Source organism: Trichomycterus rosablanca, chromosome 18 (genome assembly GCF_030014385.1).
Source record: "Trichomycterus rosablanca isolate fTriRos1 chromosome 18, fTriRos1.hap1, whole genome shotgun sequence".
In the NCBI taxonomy this organism is placed as follows: Eukaryota; Metazoa; Chordata; class Actinopteri; order Siluriformes; family Trichomycteridae; genus Trichomycterus; species Trichomycterus rosablanca.
Genome location: NC_086005.1, coordinates 17,862,000 through 17,880,867, shown reverse-complemented (window position 1 = coordinate 17,880,867; position 18,868 = coordinate 17,862,000). Strand labels below are relative to the sequence as shown.

Sequence of the window (18,868 nt, the reverse complement as noted above, 5' to 3'; positions counted from 1 at the left end):
GCTGGTGACATAGCCATCTGATTCCCCGGACTGCGCCTACGCAAGTTTGGTTTCTCTTTATTGTGCTCTATAGATCGGTTCCTCCCCAGCGGCGGCGAAGTGCGGCTGGTGACATGGCCATCTGATTCCCCGGACTGCGCTTATGCGAGTTTGTTTTCTCTTTATTGTGCTCCACAGATCGGCTCCTTCCCAGCGTCAGCAACGTGCGGCTGGTGACATGGCCATCTGATTCCCCGGACTGCGCTTAGGCGAGTTCGTTTTCTCTTTATTGTGCTCCACAGATTGGCTCCTTCCCAGCGTCAGCAACGTGCGGCTGGTGACATGGCCATCTGATTCCCCGGACTGCGCTTATGCGAGTTTGTTTTCTCTTTATTGTGCTCCACAGATCGGCTCCTTCCCAGCGTCAGCAACGTGCGGCTGGTGACATGGCCATCTGATTCCCCGGACTGCGCTTATGCGAGTTTGTTTTCTCTTTATTGTGCTCCACAGATCGGCTCCTTCCCAGCGTCAGCAACGTGCGGCTGGTGACATGGCCATCTGATTCCCCGGACTGCGCTTAGGCGAGTTCGTTTTCTCTTTATTGTGCTCCACAGATCGGCTCCTTCCCAGCGTCAGCAAAGTGCGGCTGGTGACATGGCCATCTGATTCCCCGGACTGCATTTACGCCAGTTCGGTTTCTTTTTCGTGCGCTCTACGGATCGACTTCTTCCCAGTCCAGCAACCCACGGCTGGTGATATGGCCATCTGATGACCCAAACTGCGCTTACGCATGTCCGGGCCCATTTCCCTGAACTTTGTAGTTCAGTTCGTGCAGCTTCGGCACCTTCATGGCGCACGGCCTTCGGGCTAAATCCGCTCCTAAATGCCACAGCATGAGCGTGACCCCCTCGCAAGCCAGCGATCAGGGTTCGCGGCAGGGTCTTTTTGAATTTTTGTGTTTCAGTGTTCCAGTGGCCAGCATTTTGATCGAGGTTCGCCCAAGTTACTTTTTATTTCTTCTTGTCACCTTTTGTAATTATTATGTTCTGTTAATACAATTATTTTTGTTCATTTAATCTCTGCATCTTGGGTCCTGTATCTCCCCACGTAACAGTATCATAAATAGAAGAACAGCAACTTCAGACTGTTAAGCAGCTAAAGTCTCATATCAAGCAAAAATGGAGAAGAAATTCCACTTGTAAGACTGCAACAATTTAAAAAGTCTCATTAATAGGAGAAGTGATGGAACATGCTAAACATGCCTCTGTCCCAAACATTTTTGGAGTGTATTGCAGGCATCAAATTGTAAATTTATTTATATGTACAAAATTAGGTTAGTTGGTGAAAACATTTGAAATCTTTTCGTTGTACTTTTGTCAGTTAAATAAAGATTCAAGAAAATTAGCAAATCACAGTCTTTTTGCTGCATTTTACAAAATATCCCTGTTTTCCTTGTCCTTGGCCCTCGTTATAGTCAGACACATACTTACACTTGCCCATTTTGTCTAAAAATGACTGTCCTGAAGAACTGTAAGAAGACTCTCGCAAAATTAGATCAGTGAGTCTAGAAATGCAAAACATTTACATTAACATTTTCGGCATTTAGCAGACGCTTTTATTCAGAGCAACTTACTCTAGTTTAAGTAGACAACAGTCCAAGAATACAAATCTGCTGAAAACCCAGTTAGAACCAAAGTTTTTTTAATGCAATAAATAAGAGCATTAGTAAGTACATGTCAGCTTAAGTGCTTAGTAAAGAGATGGGTTTTTAATCGTCTTTTGAAGACAGCGAGACAGATGTTCAAACAGACAAGGGAAGCTCGTTCCAGGTAAGAGGCCATCCATTGCCATGCCAAACCAGTTACTCCAAGGTTGGAGAGAGTGGACAAGAGAGTCTGTAGTTGTTAATGTTTGTGGTGTCTAGTGTAGGTTTCTTAAGAAGGGGGTGACCTGTGCCGTCTTGAAAGCTGTAGGGACAACACCTGATGTCGAGGAGTTGTTGATGATTGGTATGATAAAGGGGGTTAGGTCCTGTGAAATTTCTTTGAGGATAGTAGATGGTATAGGGTCAAGTGTGCATGTAGTAAGATTGCTGGGCGACCCCATCTGAAGCTGGTGAGTGTGTTAGGGGGTAAGGGTCAGTTGGAATAGTGTCAGTCGGAGAAAAGGATTGATTGATTTTGTCAATCACCAAGTTTCAAGAAGAACTTAATTTTTTTTTAAGAAAAAATGTTGCTGTCCAAAAAGAACATTGCGGACAGACTCAACTTTCGGCACTTTATGTCCAGCTTGATTCTCAGTAATGTGAGTATGTTCTCTGAATTGATGGGGCATGCTTTAAGCTGGGCACTGATGCTCCAGAATGCTGTCTTTGTAAGACAAGTAAAAAAATCAACCCAGAATCTCTATCAATATAAATAAGCTACAGAGATTTTGGAATTCTATTCTAAAAAGCAATGAAACAAAACTGAAACTTTTCAGGTCTATGGATTATCATGTATGAAGGAGCATCATGGTTTGGGGGTGCCTTAGTGCTTGGAGACCATGTGATCATTGAGAAATGAATGAAGGTGTATCAAAACATTTTACAAAAGAATGTATCTGCAGCAATTCATGACCTCAAGCTGAAGAGAAGTGACACTGAGTGACGCAACAGGACAATGACCCAAAGCACAAAAGTAAATTAACTAAAGAATAGTTTTTAAAAAATTACTTCTTTTTGTAATAACCAAGTCCTAACCTTAACCCTATTATGATGCCGTGCATGAAGAAGAATGGTTGACTGGAATATGCCAGAAAGAAAGAGTTCTGTAACATAGTTCTATGGAGTAAAATGGAACTGTTTGAACTTATGGATTTGTACAAGTTTGTCTGGCAGAAACAAGGTGAGGCTTATAACCACAGGAGTATTCAGTGATGATGTGAGGATATTTATCACAAATTCATAAAAATACAAATGCATTTTAATTTTTTGCATTTTTCCCAATTTTCCTTCCAATCTAGTCAGATCCAATTACCCGATTGCATTATGCTTCCTATCTACTGATGTTGATCTCCTGGTTGAGAAGAACCGAGACTCCCCTTCTGACATGTGTGCAGTAGCCAAATGCATCTTTTCACCTGCACAAGGTGAGCTCATATGCGCATTAGCTTTGTGTACGGAGAGCCTGATCAGCGCATTATCCCTCATCTCTGTGCAGGAGCAATCAATTAGCCAGCAGAGGTCATAATTGCATCAGTTACGAGGCACCCCCCTTGCCAATCGTTGTTAGTGTAGACTCCCAGTCTGTCGGATGGCAGAGCTGAGTTTCAAACCGACGAGTTTGAAATGTCAGCTCTGGTGTGCTAGCGTGTTTTACCACTGCTCCATCTGAGCGTTAATACAAATGCATATTGAGAAGGGAAGTTATGCCTTCAGGGGTGAAATTAGTCCTTGGTGATAATTAGACCTCCCAGCAAGACAATAAAGCTTGTTAAAGATTGATTTAGTAATAAGTGCTGTAATATAATAATGCAATCGGGTAAGTGCTCTTCTCAGTCTCAAAATTTTAATGTGGCAATATGGGTTCACCAGTTATGGTAAGGAATTTGTAACTGGAAGGCTGCTGGTTGAAGCCACACGACAAACAAGTTGCCATTGTTGGGCCCCTGAGCAAGGTACGAATCTACGTGCAGCGGCAAAAGTTGAGAGTTCCTCAGAATATGTAGTCATAAATGTACATTATTTAGAAACAGAGGCTACTTAGACTGTGCTCTTACAATAAACAAATGTGACAGCAACATGCTTACTGTCACAACTGAATGTGGATAATGCCAAACATATTTACAGACAACTGCAGTCTTACCCGCAATGCATGTGACATCCTTTATAGGCTAATTAATAAAATATTTTAAAAAGTTGGCTGAAATAATCTTGTTTAGATGGTTTTGTCAGAACAATTTGCTGTAGACCTCTTCCAGAATTTATGCAATTGGAAACAGGGTTACTACAAATATTCACAAATATTATGCTAAAGGCTGGACAACAAACATTCTATGGAAATTAATGACACACTGGTCAAACCCAAGTTGAGCTTATAACCAAACTATTTTACTAAAAAGATGTGGCATCTAGCAATCTTTATGTGTGAGTAGCAGCATTTTTCTTTTAAAAACTTGGCGGCCTTTTGACTGCAAAGGCATGCTTAAAGTAGTAGGTAGGTTCATAGTAGGTAGTCAAAAAAATTACTGTCATTTTCCACTTTTAGTTATAAGCAGGTTAAGCCGTTTCAAAAGCTTCTTGTGTTAAGTGATGTTAAGATTCAACAGCTCTTTCAGCAACAATGCCTGGGTGTGGCTAGTAAGAGAAATTATCTCCCTCTTTTCTTACATTTTGTATATTGAGTGGGCCCTACTGTTTGATCCCCCATCCTGCATTACCCCCACTCCCTGAATCCTACACACACACCCAATCCTGTCTACCCACACCTAATTGTGTCATAAAGCCCAAAACCCTTTTGTTCACCCTTGTCCTATATCTCCTGTATCACCCACCATAAAACCAACACCTTTCCAGTACCCTCCTCTGATCATCCTTCTCTTTGATCATTGTCTCCCATATTACCCACTGTAAAACCAACACCCTTTTATCACACTACCCCAACCTTTGGTCACCTTTTGTAGTCCCCCTCTGCATTGTCATTTCCTTGCCCCTTAACCTCCTCCTCTTTCTTCTTCTAATTCCTGCCCCCATTTTGAGTGTAGATAAAGTCTGCCCAAAATATGACTCTACTCATGAAGACTGACAGTCTCCTGGCTCCTGAATTTTGCTGAATTTCTAACAGTTGGTGCCGTGACCCGGATGGCAGACTGAAACCTACCCGGTGAGTAAACGCCATTTCGAACCTAAGAGAAATTTTGGCTAAAAAGTTAAAAGGAGTCAGTAAATGTTATCCTCTTCGACAAGGGGAAGATTTTAATGCATTGTGTTACTGGTGGTAACTGTAAGCCTCCTTGTAAAAGGGTAGATTGTAACTGATTGTAGCAGGTATTTTCTCTGAAAAAAAAGAAAGTTTGATTGTTACTGCATCTGAACGTAATCTGTGTTTGCTGTTGGTTACTGTTAGTGTAATCTGTTTTACAGCTGTTTAAGAATTCTGTTGATTACTTTTGTCGTAATCTGTGTTTGCTGTTGGTTACTGTTAGTGTAATCTGTTTTACAGCTGTTTAAGAATTCTGTTGATTACTTTTGTCATAATCTGTATTTGCTGTTGGTTACTGTTAGTGTAATCTGTTTTACAGCTGTTTCTGTTGGTTACTGGTGCTTATAACTATCACCTTCCTTAAAAGAGTGAAATCTTTGTTACTGCTGTAGTGCCTTTGTTCTGCTGCAATCCCGGTCAGTAGGGAAAGTTTTGTTTTGTTTGTTTGTTTTTCTGCTTCCTCATCATGTTTAGTAAAGGTCAAATTGCCCAGGATATTGGTAAAGACTTCTGGAAGCCTCTTAACTATAAATCCAGCACCTTAGTTAAGGGAGGGACTGAAATGCCTGAGTGGACTGATTTAGATTTTGAAAAGTTAATTAATGACGTAGTGAAGAACCACATTAATGAACAAAAGAGACATCAGTACTTTTCATCCAAGGGTTTCACTGTTAATAAACCATGGACTCCTGCTGAGTGCAAAACAGTTTTAGGCTTCGACCTTAAGTATGACTCAGTGAAGGAATGTCTATTTGTTTATAAGCAATATTGGGAATACAAGTTGAAATCAATGGATGAAAGGTTAAAAGAAGCTGAGGCAAAGGTTGTAGAACTAACCAGTGAGTGTAAAAAGCAAAAATCAGCTGCTATTAATGCCCAGAGAACATGTGTGAAACTTAGGAATTCACTAATAGATCTCGAGCAGCAACATGCTAATTGCACATCTAAGCCAAAAAGTCAGTGCCATCCCCCACCTGTAGCCCCCCTGCCAGGTCAGCCATGCTACACAGAGGATGAAAAGCCTCGTGCACCAAATAGGCTATATCCAGAACTAGCTGTGATTTCCTTGAATAATGAAACTGACCATACTAGTGATCAAGTGTCTTTTTCAAGGCACATTCAAATGCAACATGCGACAGTTGTATCATCAGAGGTACATAATAGGGGAGGTGAAATCAAGGAAACTCGACCAATTTGCCCAGCTTTTTCAGCCCTTTTGTGTGCTATCAGTGACGTGTCTGAGAAACGCGTTGATGTTCAAATCAGAGAACAGAATGTTTCGTTTCTTGTAGACACAGGGGCTCAAGTCACAACTCTGTCAGAAACAGTTTGCATATCCTTAGGATTACCTTTAACAGACAAACACGTCACAGCTGAGGGAAAGGGTAATGTTGGTATTCCCTTAACTTTATCTTTACCCATATCTGTTAATCTAGGGCCTAAAACCATTTCATGGCAATTTTGGGTAGGAAAAGTTGAAAATATTTTTGGCATGGATTTTCTGAGGGAGCTGAACTGCTCTTTGTTCATTTCTGCTGATTCTTGTGTTTGGAACATTGGTGTTGATAATGTTCTTTTGAGTAGTGAGAATAAGGAAACACATGACACAGATATGAGGGCATTTCCTGATCTTTTGGCTAGCAAAGAACACAAGGCCTTGCATGACGAAGCACAGTTATGTTGTGCTGGTGTTCAGTATTTGTGACAATGGGTTACCCAGGGTTCTAGATCAATTATGCCTGCTAGAAGCTCTGCAATTAATGCAATGTCACTGCCAACTACAATGCACGAATTGCGAGCTTTATTAGGTCTATGTACTGGAGACCCTGGATAAATTCTTATGCTGCAATTTCACAACCACTATTCGATCTGCTTAAAAGTAACCCTGGACAACACGTCATGAACACTAGAACAACTAGTAGTAGTCAAAGGTCCTCATTCTGTGTCAGCACTACTCAATAATGGTCGTGTCTTGTCAGTAACAGCCTCCAGGTGGGGTAACTGGCTTGCAGTTTTGACAGCTCCTAATGTGGTAATTTAGAATGCACACATGAACAATCCTTCCTCTCTTATGGTGTCTTCACTGACTGATGCCACTGAGGAAGGAGACGACCATGATTGCATTGAATTATCTAAATGTTTTTAAAGATGCCCCTATTGCCCTCTTGATAACCCTGATTTGATTCTTTTTACCGACGGTTCAACCCATAGTGATGGTCAGCGTAAATCTGGATGGGCAGTAACTGACAGCTACCAAACTTTAGCCAGCGGTAGTCGTCCTCCTTCTTACTCAGCACAGCAGGCTGAGTTGGTGGCCCTAACTGAAGCATGTAAACTTGCATCAGGCAAGAGGGCTACGGTTTATACAGATTCTTGTTGTGCATTTGGGGTGGTCCATGATTTTGGACATTGCGGAAACATAGAGGTTTCCTGACGGCTGCAGGTACCCCTGTTAAAAAATGCTGATTTGGTACAGAATCTTTTGGAGGCAGTTAACTTTCCTACAGATTTAGCTATTGTTAAAGTCAAATCACACACTGGGGGCATTTCATTTGAAGCACAAGGCAACAGATTTGCTGATGAAGTAGCAAGTTTTTACCACCAGTAAGAATTGCATCACTTACTAACACTGAGTGTAACAGTAATAACATATTTCATTTCTTTAAAGTCAAAGTCTGATTCTCCAAGCTGAGAACTGTGGACATTTAGAAAACAGTCTTAGAACCTGATGGGATGGCCCATATCAGTTTCTGCTAATTACTGACTCGACAGTGAAGTTTAAGGGAAAGAAAACATGGATTCATGTTTCTCACTGTAAGGTTGTGTCTGCTCCTCTGAATTGAGTGTTAGGGTCAGAAAGAGGAGGGGTGGGTAATATACAGAGCCACAAGAGAAGAACTATAGTGTCTAGAACTATGGGAGCCAAACTCTGTGGTGAAGACTTTTCCACACACTGTATATTACCATAGCAGCCCCTTCTAAGGAACAGATAGTGAGGAGCAGCAATAATTGACTGCCATTGTGGAAACCAACTGGAACAATATGCTCACCTCACCTATTCAAACGCTGTGTCTGATCGTAGCAATGGGCTGTGGTGTCAACGCATGGGATTGCACATGGATGAACAATGGAAGTGTGACATATCGCCATGCAATCAACCATCCAAGCTCCTGGACTGCATCCATCGTGGACACACCTGAAGACACCACATGTTTCTGGCACTCTTCGACTGAGAAAATACATCTCTCTAAGGACATATCCAACATCTTTGTCAACTTACATCCAAGTAACAGCCATAAACAGCTCCAGAACTTGGCTGTGTGAACTTCTTGGACAATCTCTGCATAACTTTACAGAAATAGGCATTGTTTGTTTTTGTCTTTCTCTCATTGTCTGTATGTTTTGTATTTGTATTTTGGTTTTGTGATTCTCCATTAGGGAGAATCAGAGGGAGGATTAAGAGAAATTATCTCCCTCTTTTCTTACATTTTGTATATTGAGTGGGCCCTACTGTTTGATCCCCCATCCTGCATTACCCCCACTCCCTGAATCCTACACACACACCCAATCCTGTCTACCCACACCTAATTGTGTCATAAAGCCCAAAACCCTTTTGTTCACCCTTGTCCTATATCTCCCGTATTACCCACTGTAAAACCAACACCCTTTTATCATTTACAGTTACATTTACATTTTCAGCATTTAGCAGACGCCTTTATCACACTACCCCAACCTTTGGTCACCTTTTGTAGTCCCCCCTGCATTGTCATTTCCTTTCCCCTTAACCTCCTCCTCTTTCTTCTTCTAATTCCTGCCCCCATTTTGAGTGTAGATAAAGTCTGCCCAAAATATGTGTAGTTAGATTTCTGTCGGTCTTCCAAGCTGTGCCCATACATCTATCTGTATGTGTTGATAAACGACTCTACTCCTGAAGACTGATGGTCTCCTGGCTCCTGAATTTTGCTGAATTTCTAACACTAGTGACATTGAACCAAATTGCATTTGGTTAACTGGTCAATTTGCTAGCAAAGAGGCAAATACTTTTTCACATGGGGCCAGGTGAGAAATTAACAGCACTTTTTCTTCAATAAATGAAATGATGATCTAAAACAAAAAGTATGACAAGTATGAAAAAATAGAAGAAATTAGAAAGGGGGCACATGTGTGACACTGTTCTGTTCCAGCGTCTGTCCAAGTCAAAAAGTCAAGTCAAATTTAATTTGTATAGCGCTTTTTACGATAGACGTAGCAATTTTACAGCATCCAAGACCAACAGTCTGTTGTATTAACACAGGCACTACTTATTAGGGTACTGACTAAATGATTACCTAAGCCAAATATAATTTAACAATAAAAAGTATTAAAAAACACTGCTTTGGTTATCACCAACCTCTTCCAATATGACCAGCTGGGTGGCAAAAATATTGGTTATAGTACATACATTTTGACCATGCCAAAAGAGTGGAAAAGAAAAGTTATGAGTGAGCAAAAAGGGGTTTAGTTTTGGCTTTACTGGCAGAGGGATACAGTGAGCATCAGGTTGCTTCCATTCATTCAATTTCAAAGACAGTTATTTATAAAGACATCTTCAAACAGCAGACATTGCGACCAAATAAATCACAAAACATCAGATGGATGATCACCAACTCCTTCAAATATCACTTAAACACTGTAAGATTACCTACAAAAGAATGAGAAACAGCAGCTGGGAAAGTTCACAGTAAGGAACATTTAAAACAAGTTTCTAAGGGTAGCACTAGTTATGCAAAAAACTAAACCCTTTCCCTGATAAGTTTTGACATATTACAAAATTAAAATGCAACAGCAATTAAATATAACAATTATAATCTAACTTTTAAACATTTTTAAAGGCTTAGTTTTTGCAAGCAATGATGGGTTGTTGTTTATTACATTCTGTCAAACTTCATGACAATTGCAAATCAGTTCAAAAAGAACTTATAATGTAGGTCACTTATCACCTATTTTACATAATGTTGTAAAAAGATTTTGGGAATCCGGAAACCTCTACGGAAGATCCTGGGACTCTCAAAACAATGTCCGGAAACCACTGTTGAATATGTATGAACTGTATGAATGTAGAAGACATTGCATGAGATGTGGTCAGATTAATTAATGGTCATCGCAAAGGAGAAGCCACAATTTATGACATAGGCATTAACTACATAAAAACTATTTGAAATACTTTAATGGCAGACTGGCAAGAAAGAAGCCATGTTGGAATCTTTGTAATAGACACATAAATCAAGCAAGCCTTGTACAAGATTATCCTAAGAATACACTTTGCCCATGTTCCTTAACTATTGAGGATTGTTTTTTTACACAACAGAACGATAGTCCATGCCACACAGCCAGGTCATTCAATGTGTGGATGGAGGTCCAATAAATCAAGACATTGTCACAGCCAGCCCAATATCTAGACATGAACCCCATTAAAAACCTGGGAACTTTTAAATCTTGGGATGTACACATTTTACAATGTATAAATTACATGTGACAAATATATACATTTTACATTTAAATAATATGTCACACTACCTTCGTTGGCAGAATTTTGAGAAGGAGGTTTTGGACCCATCTTCTCATCCTCATCTGTGGTGTTTCCATAGTCACTCTCTTCCTCTCCTTCTTCAAATGCATTTTCACCTTTTTGATTGGTAGTCCCTGCTGTTTTCCATCTGTAAAAAGGTAAACAAGTCATAGAGCCTTTCGAATCAGAGCTGAGATGCTATTGGTGATAACACACTCCCTTAAATTTCTGTCTGTTTAGGGCAAGGCCAGAAACCCCTTATGGCATTGCATAAGAATCCATCATGCTACTGTGATACATATGTCCATCTTTTTATTCTATGCAGAAGTACATCTACAGTGCCTTGCAAAAGTATTCAGCCCCCTTGAACTTTTCAACCTTTTGCCACATTTCAGGCTTCAAACATAACGATATGAAATTGTAATTTTTTGTGAAGAATCAACAACAAGTGGGACACAATCGTGAAGTGGAACGAAATTTATTGGATATTTTAAACTTTTTTTAGAAATAAAAAACTGAAAAGTGGGGCGTGCAATATTATTCAGCCCCCTTGCGTTAATACTTTGTAGCGCCACCTTTTGCTGCGATTACAGCTGCAAGTCGCTTGGGGTATGTCTCTATCAGTTTTGCACATCGAGAGACAGAAATTTTTGCCCATTCTTCCTTGCAAAACAGCTCGAGCTCAGTGAGGTTGGATGGAGAGCGTTTGTGAACAGCAGTTTTCAGCTCTTTCCACAGATTCTCGATGGGATTCAGGTCTGGACTTTGACTTGGCCATTCTAACACCTGGATACGTTTATTTGTGAACCATTCCATTGTAGATTTTGCTTTATGTTTTGGATCATTGTCTTGTTGGAAGATAAATCTCCGTCCCAGTCTCAGGTCTTTTGCAGACTGCAACAGGTTTTCTTCCAGAATGGTCCTGTATTTGGCTCCATCCATCTTCCCATCAATTTTAACCATCTTCCCTGTCCCTGCTGAAGAAAAGCAGGCCCAAACCATGATGCTGCCACCACCATGTTTGACAGTGGGGATGGTGTGTTCAGGGTGATGAGCTGTGTTGCTTTTACGCCAAACATAACGTTTTGCATTGTGGCCAAAAAGTTCGATTTTGGTTTCATCTGACCAGAGCACCTTCTTCCACATGTTTGGTGTGTCTCCCAGGTGACTTTTTATAGATATCTTTGAGAAATGGCTTTCTTCTTGCCACTCTTCCATAAAGGCCAGATTTGTGCAGTGTACGACTGATTGTGTCCTATGGACAGAGTCTCCCACCTCAGCTGTAGATCTCTGCAGTTCATTCAGAGTGATCATGGGCCTCTTGGCTGCATCTCTGATCAGTCTTCTCCTTGTTTGAGCTGAAAGTTTAGAGGGACGGCCGGGTCTTGGTAGATTTGCAGTGGTCTGATACTCCTTCCATTTCAATATGATCGCTTGCACAGTGCTCCTTGAGATGTTTAAAGCTTGGGAAATCTTTTTGTATCCAAATCCGGCTTTAAACTTCTCCACAACAGTATCTCGGACCTGCCTGGTGTGTTCCTTGGTCTTCATGATGCTCTCTGCGCTTTAAACAGAACTCTGAGACTGTCACAGAGCAGGTGCATTTATACGGAGACTTGATTACACACAGGTGGATTCTATTTATCACCATCAGTCATTTAGGTCAACATTGGATCATTCAGAGATCCTCACTGAACTTCTGGAGTGAGTTTGCTGCACTGAAAGTAAAGGGGCTGAATAATATTGCACGCCCCACTTTTTAGTTTTTTATTTCTAAAAAAAGTTTAAAATATCCAATAAATTTCGTTCCACTTCACGATTGTGTCCCACTTGTTGTTGATTCTTCACAAAAAATTACAATTTCATATCGTTATGTTTGAAGCCTGAAATGTGGCAAAAGGTTGAAAAGTTCAAGGGGGCTGAATACTTTTGCAAGGCACTGTATGCAAAAGTACATCAGGCTCTTCAGAATGTCCATGCAACGCAAAGAGAGTTTGCGGAGAGACTGGACGCTATGGCGGAGAATGCTGTTGAACAGAATGTACGGCTGTCCGAGCTCGAATTAAAACTAAGTCAGACTGAAAAGCTAAATGAGTCCCTGAGGCTTAAAGTCGAGGATTTGGAAAACAGATCTCGCCGAAATAATATTCGGATTATCGGCGTCCCTGAAGGAGCTGAAAAAGGAAGGCCGACAGAATTTGTAACGGAATTGTTACTGCAGGTGCTGGGTAAAGATAACTTTGAATCACCCATTGTTATTGATAGGGCTCACAGGAGCTTGCGACCTCGACCGGCAGATGGTGCTAGACCACGCCCTATCATCGCCTGTGTTCATCTTTACCAGGTAAAGGAGAAAATTCTGCGCCTGAGAAGACAGAATTCCAACCTCAGCTTTCAGGGATGTAAAATTCTGATTTTCCCGGATTATTCGGAGGCTGTTATACGGAAGCGTTTACGCTCAAGAACGGTTATAAAAGAGCTAAGAACCTACCTCGATTATACTCTTATTTCCTCTCTCGGACTAATGTTGGGACATTGTCTCATGGTCTATTTTGCTTGGGTAAATAGGAGAAATAACAGTATTGTTACTCTACACACGGATTTGTATGCACGAATCTGCGTGCGTGGGCGCGCATGCGCGCGCGTAAATACACCCGAAAAGTGTGTTTGTACGGTAGGCTGCTTTACCTATAACTAATAAGGTTCTTTAAACTTTTATCTGCGTAGGTTCGTTATATTAGTAGTGTACTAATGGTCAGGGTTTTTGTTTGTATGTAGTTAACTTCAATTGCGGAGCGGACGGAATGGTTGGTTTGGTTCTGTTTCTCTTTCTTTTCTTTTTCTCAGTGATGTCACTTCACGACTGTACTGTTCGATCGTTCAGAAATGGTGCTTCGTTAGGGAGGCGTGCCAGTTACGAGGGGGTAGGAGGGGTGGTATGTTTGGTGGGTTTACATGATAGTTCACTTTCAACTCTTCTTTTCTTTCTTTCTTTCTTTATTTTATTATTATTTATTTTTATTTTTTATTTATTTATTTTTATTTTTATTTTTTTGGCCTCTTGTACTCCTGGATAATATTATTGCCTTAGCAAATAATGAATGATTCTGTTGTTAATGGCATCTCAATAGCTTCCTGGAATGTGAATGTTACACAATTTCTTCTGTAAGGTATTTGACCTAATTCCAGTTGCATTCTCTAATGTGATTTTGGGTGGTGACTTTAACTGCTGTTTGGATCCATATGTGGATAGACTCTCTTCAAAACCCCCGCCTACATTAGCAGCAGTACAGGTCCTTAACAACTTAATAAAAACTAGAAATATGGTGGATATATGGAGATTACATCATCCAACGGATAGAGAATACTCTTACTATTCGCATGTTCATAAATCCTACACCCGGATTGACAACTTTTTGATCTCATCAGAACTAGTCTCTAAGATCACCAATACAAAATATCACAATATATTAATTTCAGATCACAGCCCAGTGTCACTCCATCTCTCAGACATCCTTTCGAGACAGAGTTATAGCTGGCGTTTTAACCCGAGCCTGCTTAAAGATCCTACATTTATAATGTATGTAAATACAAAGCTTGACGATTTTATAGGGTTTAATGATACTGGTGATGTATCAGATTCCATATTATGGGAGATGCTAAAAGTCGTTCTTAGGGGTCATATATTGTCATTTGAAGCTTCCAAAAAGCGAGAATTGAATGCCAGATTAAAGGAGATAGAAAAATCGCTCGAACTACTTGAAAAAGCCTATAGAGTTTCACTCTCACAGTCAGACTATAATAAAATTCTGTGTTTAAAATATGAGTATAACTCAATCATTGGTAAAAGAGTAGAGTCTCTCCTGCTGAAGTTAAAACAAAAACATTTTGAGCTTGGTGATAAGCCTGAGCGGATTTTAGCAAGGCAGTTGAAGGGGGTCTCGGCTAAACAGGCGATCTATAAAATAACATCAAGTACGGGCGAGCTTATTACAAACCCCAAAGAGATAAACAACCGTTTTAAAGAGTTCTATTCTGACCTTTACTCCTCCAAATACCCAGACACTGAGGATGCCCTTGACAATTTTTTTTACACTATAGATCTTCCAAATCTCTCCGAAACAGCCAAAACGGAATTGGATTTACCATTTACTGAGGCAGATGTTCTCAGAGCCATACAGTCTTTTCCATCTGGTAAGGCTGCTGGCCCTGATGGGTTTGGCTGTGAATTTTATAAAGCTTTTTCTTCCAAACTTGTGCCACTGATCCTAAGAATGCTAAAGGATTCTGATAAAAATGGTAAACTTCCTAAATCTTTATATGAGGCAAATGTGTGCCTGATAGGGCTGGGCGATATGGATCAAAAGTAATATCTCGATATATTTTAGCTGAATGGCGATATACGATATACGATATATATATCGATATTTTTTCATCCCATAAGGTAATAACAAAAAGACACTTCTGAGACAAAGCTACATGTTCCAAATTTTTTACAGGCAATTTTATTCATATTCATGCTGGGGAAGCTTCACACAAGAACTATTTTTCCTAAAAAAAAAAAAAAAGAACTATTCTAAAAAAATTTTTGTTGTTTTCTAGTCTCGCCTGTCGTGTAATGTGAATTACAAATATATTGTCTGGCCCTTTAAGAATGTTAAGTGCACTATAGGGCGTAGGGAGCGAGTGTGTAGGGAAGAGATCAGAATTTATCATCTCCCGCTGTGCGTTCTCGTTAACACCCCCGCCCCCCACCCCCCACCCCCCCCCCCCACACACACACACACTTGTATTTTATACATTATTTTACATCAGTCGCCACAACATTAACATTTACATTAATATATTTTTTTTACCGTATAGAACTCAGTTCTGTAATACAGGCAGAACTAATCGTTCATGTTACTGTGTAACTATTACAACATTTAATGCATTTTATTCAGCGTTCTGCTTTATGCACTTTATTATTATTTAACAGCTTTATTTGTTGTTTAATTGCTGTTTGCTCCTTCTTTACTGCAGAGTTAGTTCATGCAATTTTATTAATTTTTGGTTGTTTATTGGCTAAGAACAAGAAATACTATAATACATGATAAATAAATAAATGACGTGTCGGACGTCGGGCGATCATCCAGTATAAACGTTTATATATGAAGTAAATACGTGCATGTCAGCGCGAGCATGTGCTTGTATGTATTTCCGTTTTCCAATATTGTTTTTTGAAACGAATAACGACTCGTTTTCTTGTTTTTCAACTTTGGGATTTGAAGTGAAAAACGAATGAAGGTACACGGAGCTGGAACCTTTTATCTGGACTTGTTTTCGGCATTCTCTACTGAATACATTATTCTGCTGCTCACCTGACACTTCTCCACCACTGAATCCGAACCATCTCCAAATAATTGAGCCATTATTATTCTATTTACTAACCAGCTCCTCCACCATCTCCACGCTATCATGGGAGTTTTACTTACAGAAATGAAAGGGATTGGTGGGGGGGAGGGGCGAGTTGTGTTCAGTGAGGGAGAGGGGCGGGGCAGGTGAACATGTGCAGAGACAAACTGGGAGAAGAGAAAGACGAACTGTCGGATCTAACTGGAACGCAACATCTACTGTATATCGATATATGCGATATTGTCTTATCCTATATCGCGTATGAAAATATATCGATATATTATAAAATCTCGATATATCGCCCAGCCCTAGTGCCTGATACTAAAAAAGGGTAAAGATCCTACCGATCCTGCTTCTTTAGGCCCATTTCCTTGCTAAATTTTGACCAGAAGATCTTTTCCAAAATATTAGCACTCAGATTGGCAACATATGCAGCTGAAATACTGTAGTACACCCTGATCAGACTGGATTTATACCGAATAGATTTTTGTTTTCTAATGTGCGTCTACTTCTTAATGTTTTATATACGGAGTATGAGGCTGGGTCTCCTGGTGCAATTATTTCACTTGATGCACAGAAGGCATTTGATCAAATAGAGTGGCCATATATGTTTAACACTTTAAACAAGTTTGGATTTGGTGACTTTTTTATTAATTGTGTTAAGATGCTGTACTTGTGCCCAACCTCAGCGGTATTGACGAATGGTGATCGCTCAGAACCTATTGATCTTCACAGAGGCGTAAGACAGGGGGACCCTCTCTCTCCCCTACTTTTCGACATTGCCCTGGAGCCACTAGTTGTTGGGATAAGGAGTCACCCACAAATCAGGGGCATAAAGTTTGGGGATGCAGACTGTTTAGTAAGCATGTATGCTGATGACTTACTTTTGTATATTTCCGACCCGGTTTCTTCAGTTCCCAGCTTGTTAAACTATATTGATATATTTGGTAAATTTTCAGGATATACAATTAACTGGTCCTCACTTTCTTAGCACATTACCTTTCAAATTAGTAGATGAATATTTTACATATCTTGGCCTTAAAATCCCCAGGAACCCTAGATTGCTATTTAAGCTGAATTTTTTAGGCTCTCTGGACAAACTCAAGGAGAATATTGAACAATGGAAATTACTTCCGCTATCCTTGATAGGCCGCATCAATGCTATTAAAATGGTCACATTACCAAAGTTTTTGTACCTTTTTCAAAATCTTCCCATATATCTACCAGCTACATTCTTTAGGAAACTTGATTCAACAATTTTATCGTTTGTCTGGGCAAACAAAATAGCTCGGATCTCAAGGATTCATCTTCAGAAACCATTAAAGAAGGGAGGCCTGGGCTTACCTCAGTTTAAATTTTTTCACTGGGCAGCAAATGCTAGGGCTCTTACTTTCTGGAATTGGGCCTTTCCTCACAAAGCCACATCCCTTGAGCTACCACGATGGGTCAGTTTAGAAGAGAGGTCAATTGCAAAATCCTCTCTTCCTGCTCTGCTTTTCGCTGAGGTGAGGTATGAAAGTTTACAAATCAGTAAAAACTTTGTAGTCAAAAACTCATTAAAAATTCTGAATCAGATCAGAACTTACTGTAAAGTGCCATCTATATCAATTCATAGTCCTATCTTGTGTAACCACTCTTTTCTTCCCTCACTAACAGATAAGACTTTCTCCATATGGGCTGATAAGGGCCTCCGATGTATCGGGGATTTGTATATTGATGATATATTCGCCACATTTGCTCAGTTGAGTGAAAGATTTGATCTGCCAAATACAAATTTTTTCCGCTACCTACAGGTTAGAAGTTATGCCCAAAATCATATCCCAAATTACATTTCCAAACCTGTCATTCACCCAATTTCAGATTTTTTCCTCTCAAGTCCTATCAGGCGTCATTTAATTACTCAGTTTGTGCCACTTAAGAATGGGCCCGGGAAATTGGTACTTCAATAACAGAGCAGGACTGGAGTGAAAGCTTGTCTAGAGTTCCACAATGCTCTATTAATTCAAGATATAGATTAATACAGTTCAAAGTGCTTCACAGATTCCACTTCTCAAAAACCAGATTAAGTAAAATCTATCCTTCTGTTTCTCCTTTGTGTGACAAATGCAAAACTGCAGAGGGCACTCTAGCTCACCTGTTTTGGTTTTGTCCCCTACTCTATAGCTTTTGGACCAATATTTTCTTACTGCTGTCAGACGTATTTAATGTTCGCATTTATCCCAATGTGGCCTTAGCACTCTTTGGATACTCTGACTCAATGACCATTCTTTCACAAGCACAACAGCAGGTTCTTATGACCGGCATGGTTGCAGCTAAGAAAATTATTCTTCTTGACTGGAAATCTTCTCAGGCTCCATGTTTCAAAAGATGGCTATCTGAGATGACCACAGTTGCTCAACTAGAACGGTTGAGGTGGTCTGGTGCAATTGCACTGGGGCGATCTCTTTCTGTTTGGAAGGCATTTTTGGATGTACTTAAGAGGCCATAATTTTATTTTATTTATTTTTTTATTATTATTTTTTTATTTTATTTATTTTTTCCCTTTTTTTCTCTTTTTTTATTTATTTTAATCTAATTCCTGTTTTTATTATTATTATTATTATTTTTTATTAATTTATATATTTTATTTATTTATCTATTTATTTTATTATTATTTTTAACCTTTTTTCCATATAATACATACTTCGTACTTATATACTAAATATTATTTTTTCTAAATGTATTATTTATGTATAGTGTGGATTTTTTTTGTTCATTGTTGATCTTGTCTGAAAATCTAAATAAAATATTTTTTTTTTTAAATTGTTATTTATGAAAGTTGCTAAATGTAGATATTTGTCATGATATGAGGGTGTGTCAGTGACATAGCATGGGTGACTTGAATATGTGTGAATACCACTGATGTGGAGTTACTGAATATATTGGGATTTTAGAAAGATATATGCAGCCATCAAGGCACATTCTGTTTGTGCTACAACAGCATGGC

The 18,868-nt window shown here is 39.6% G+C and overlaps 1 protein-coding gene across 1 annotated transcript in view; it reads right to left on the bottom strand.

Moving 5' to 3' along the window:
* Window positions 1-18,868, bottom strand: part of xrcc4 (X-ray repair complementing defective repair in Chinese hamster cells 4) — an 89,495-nt gene that overhangs the window by 28,587 nt on the left and 42,040 nt on the right. Inside the window, exon 5 of the mRNA XM_063014604.1 lies at window positions 10,497-10,636. Coding sequence (XP_062870674.1) covers window positions 10,497-10,636 — 140 coding nt within the window. The remainder of the gene's footprint in view (window positions 1-10,496; window positions 10,637-18,868) is intronic.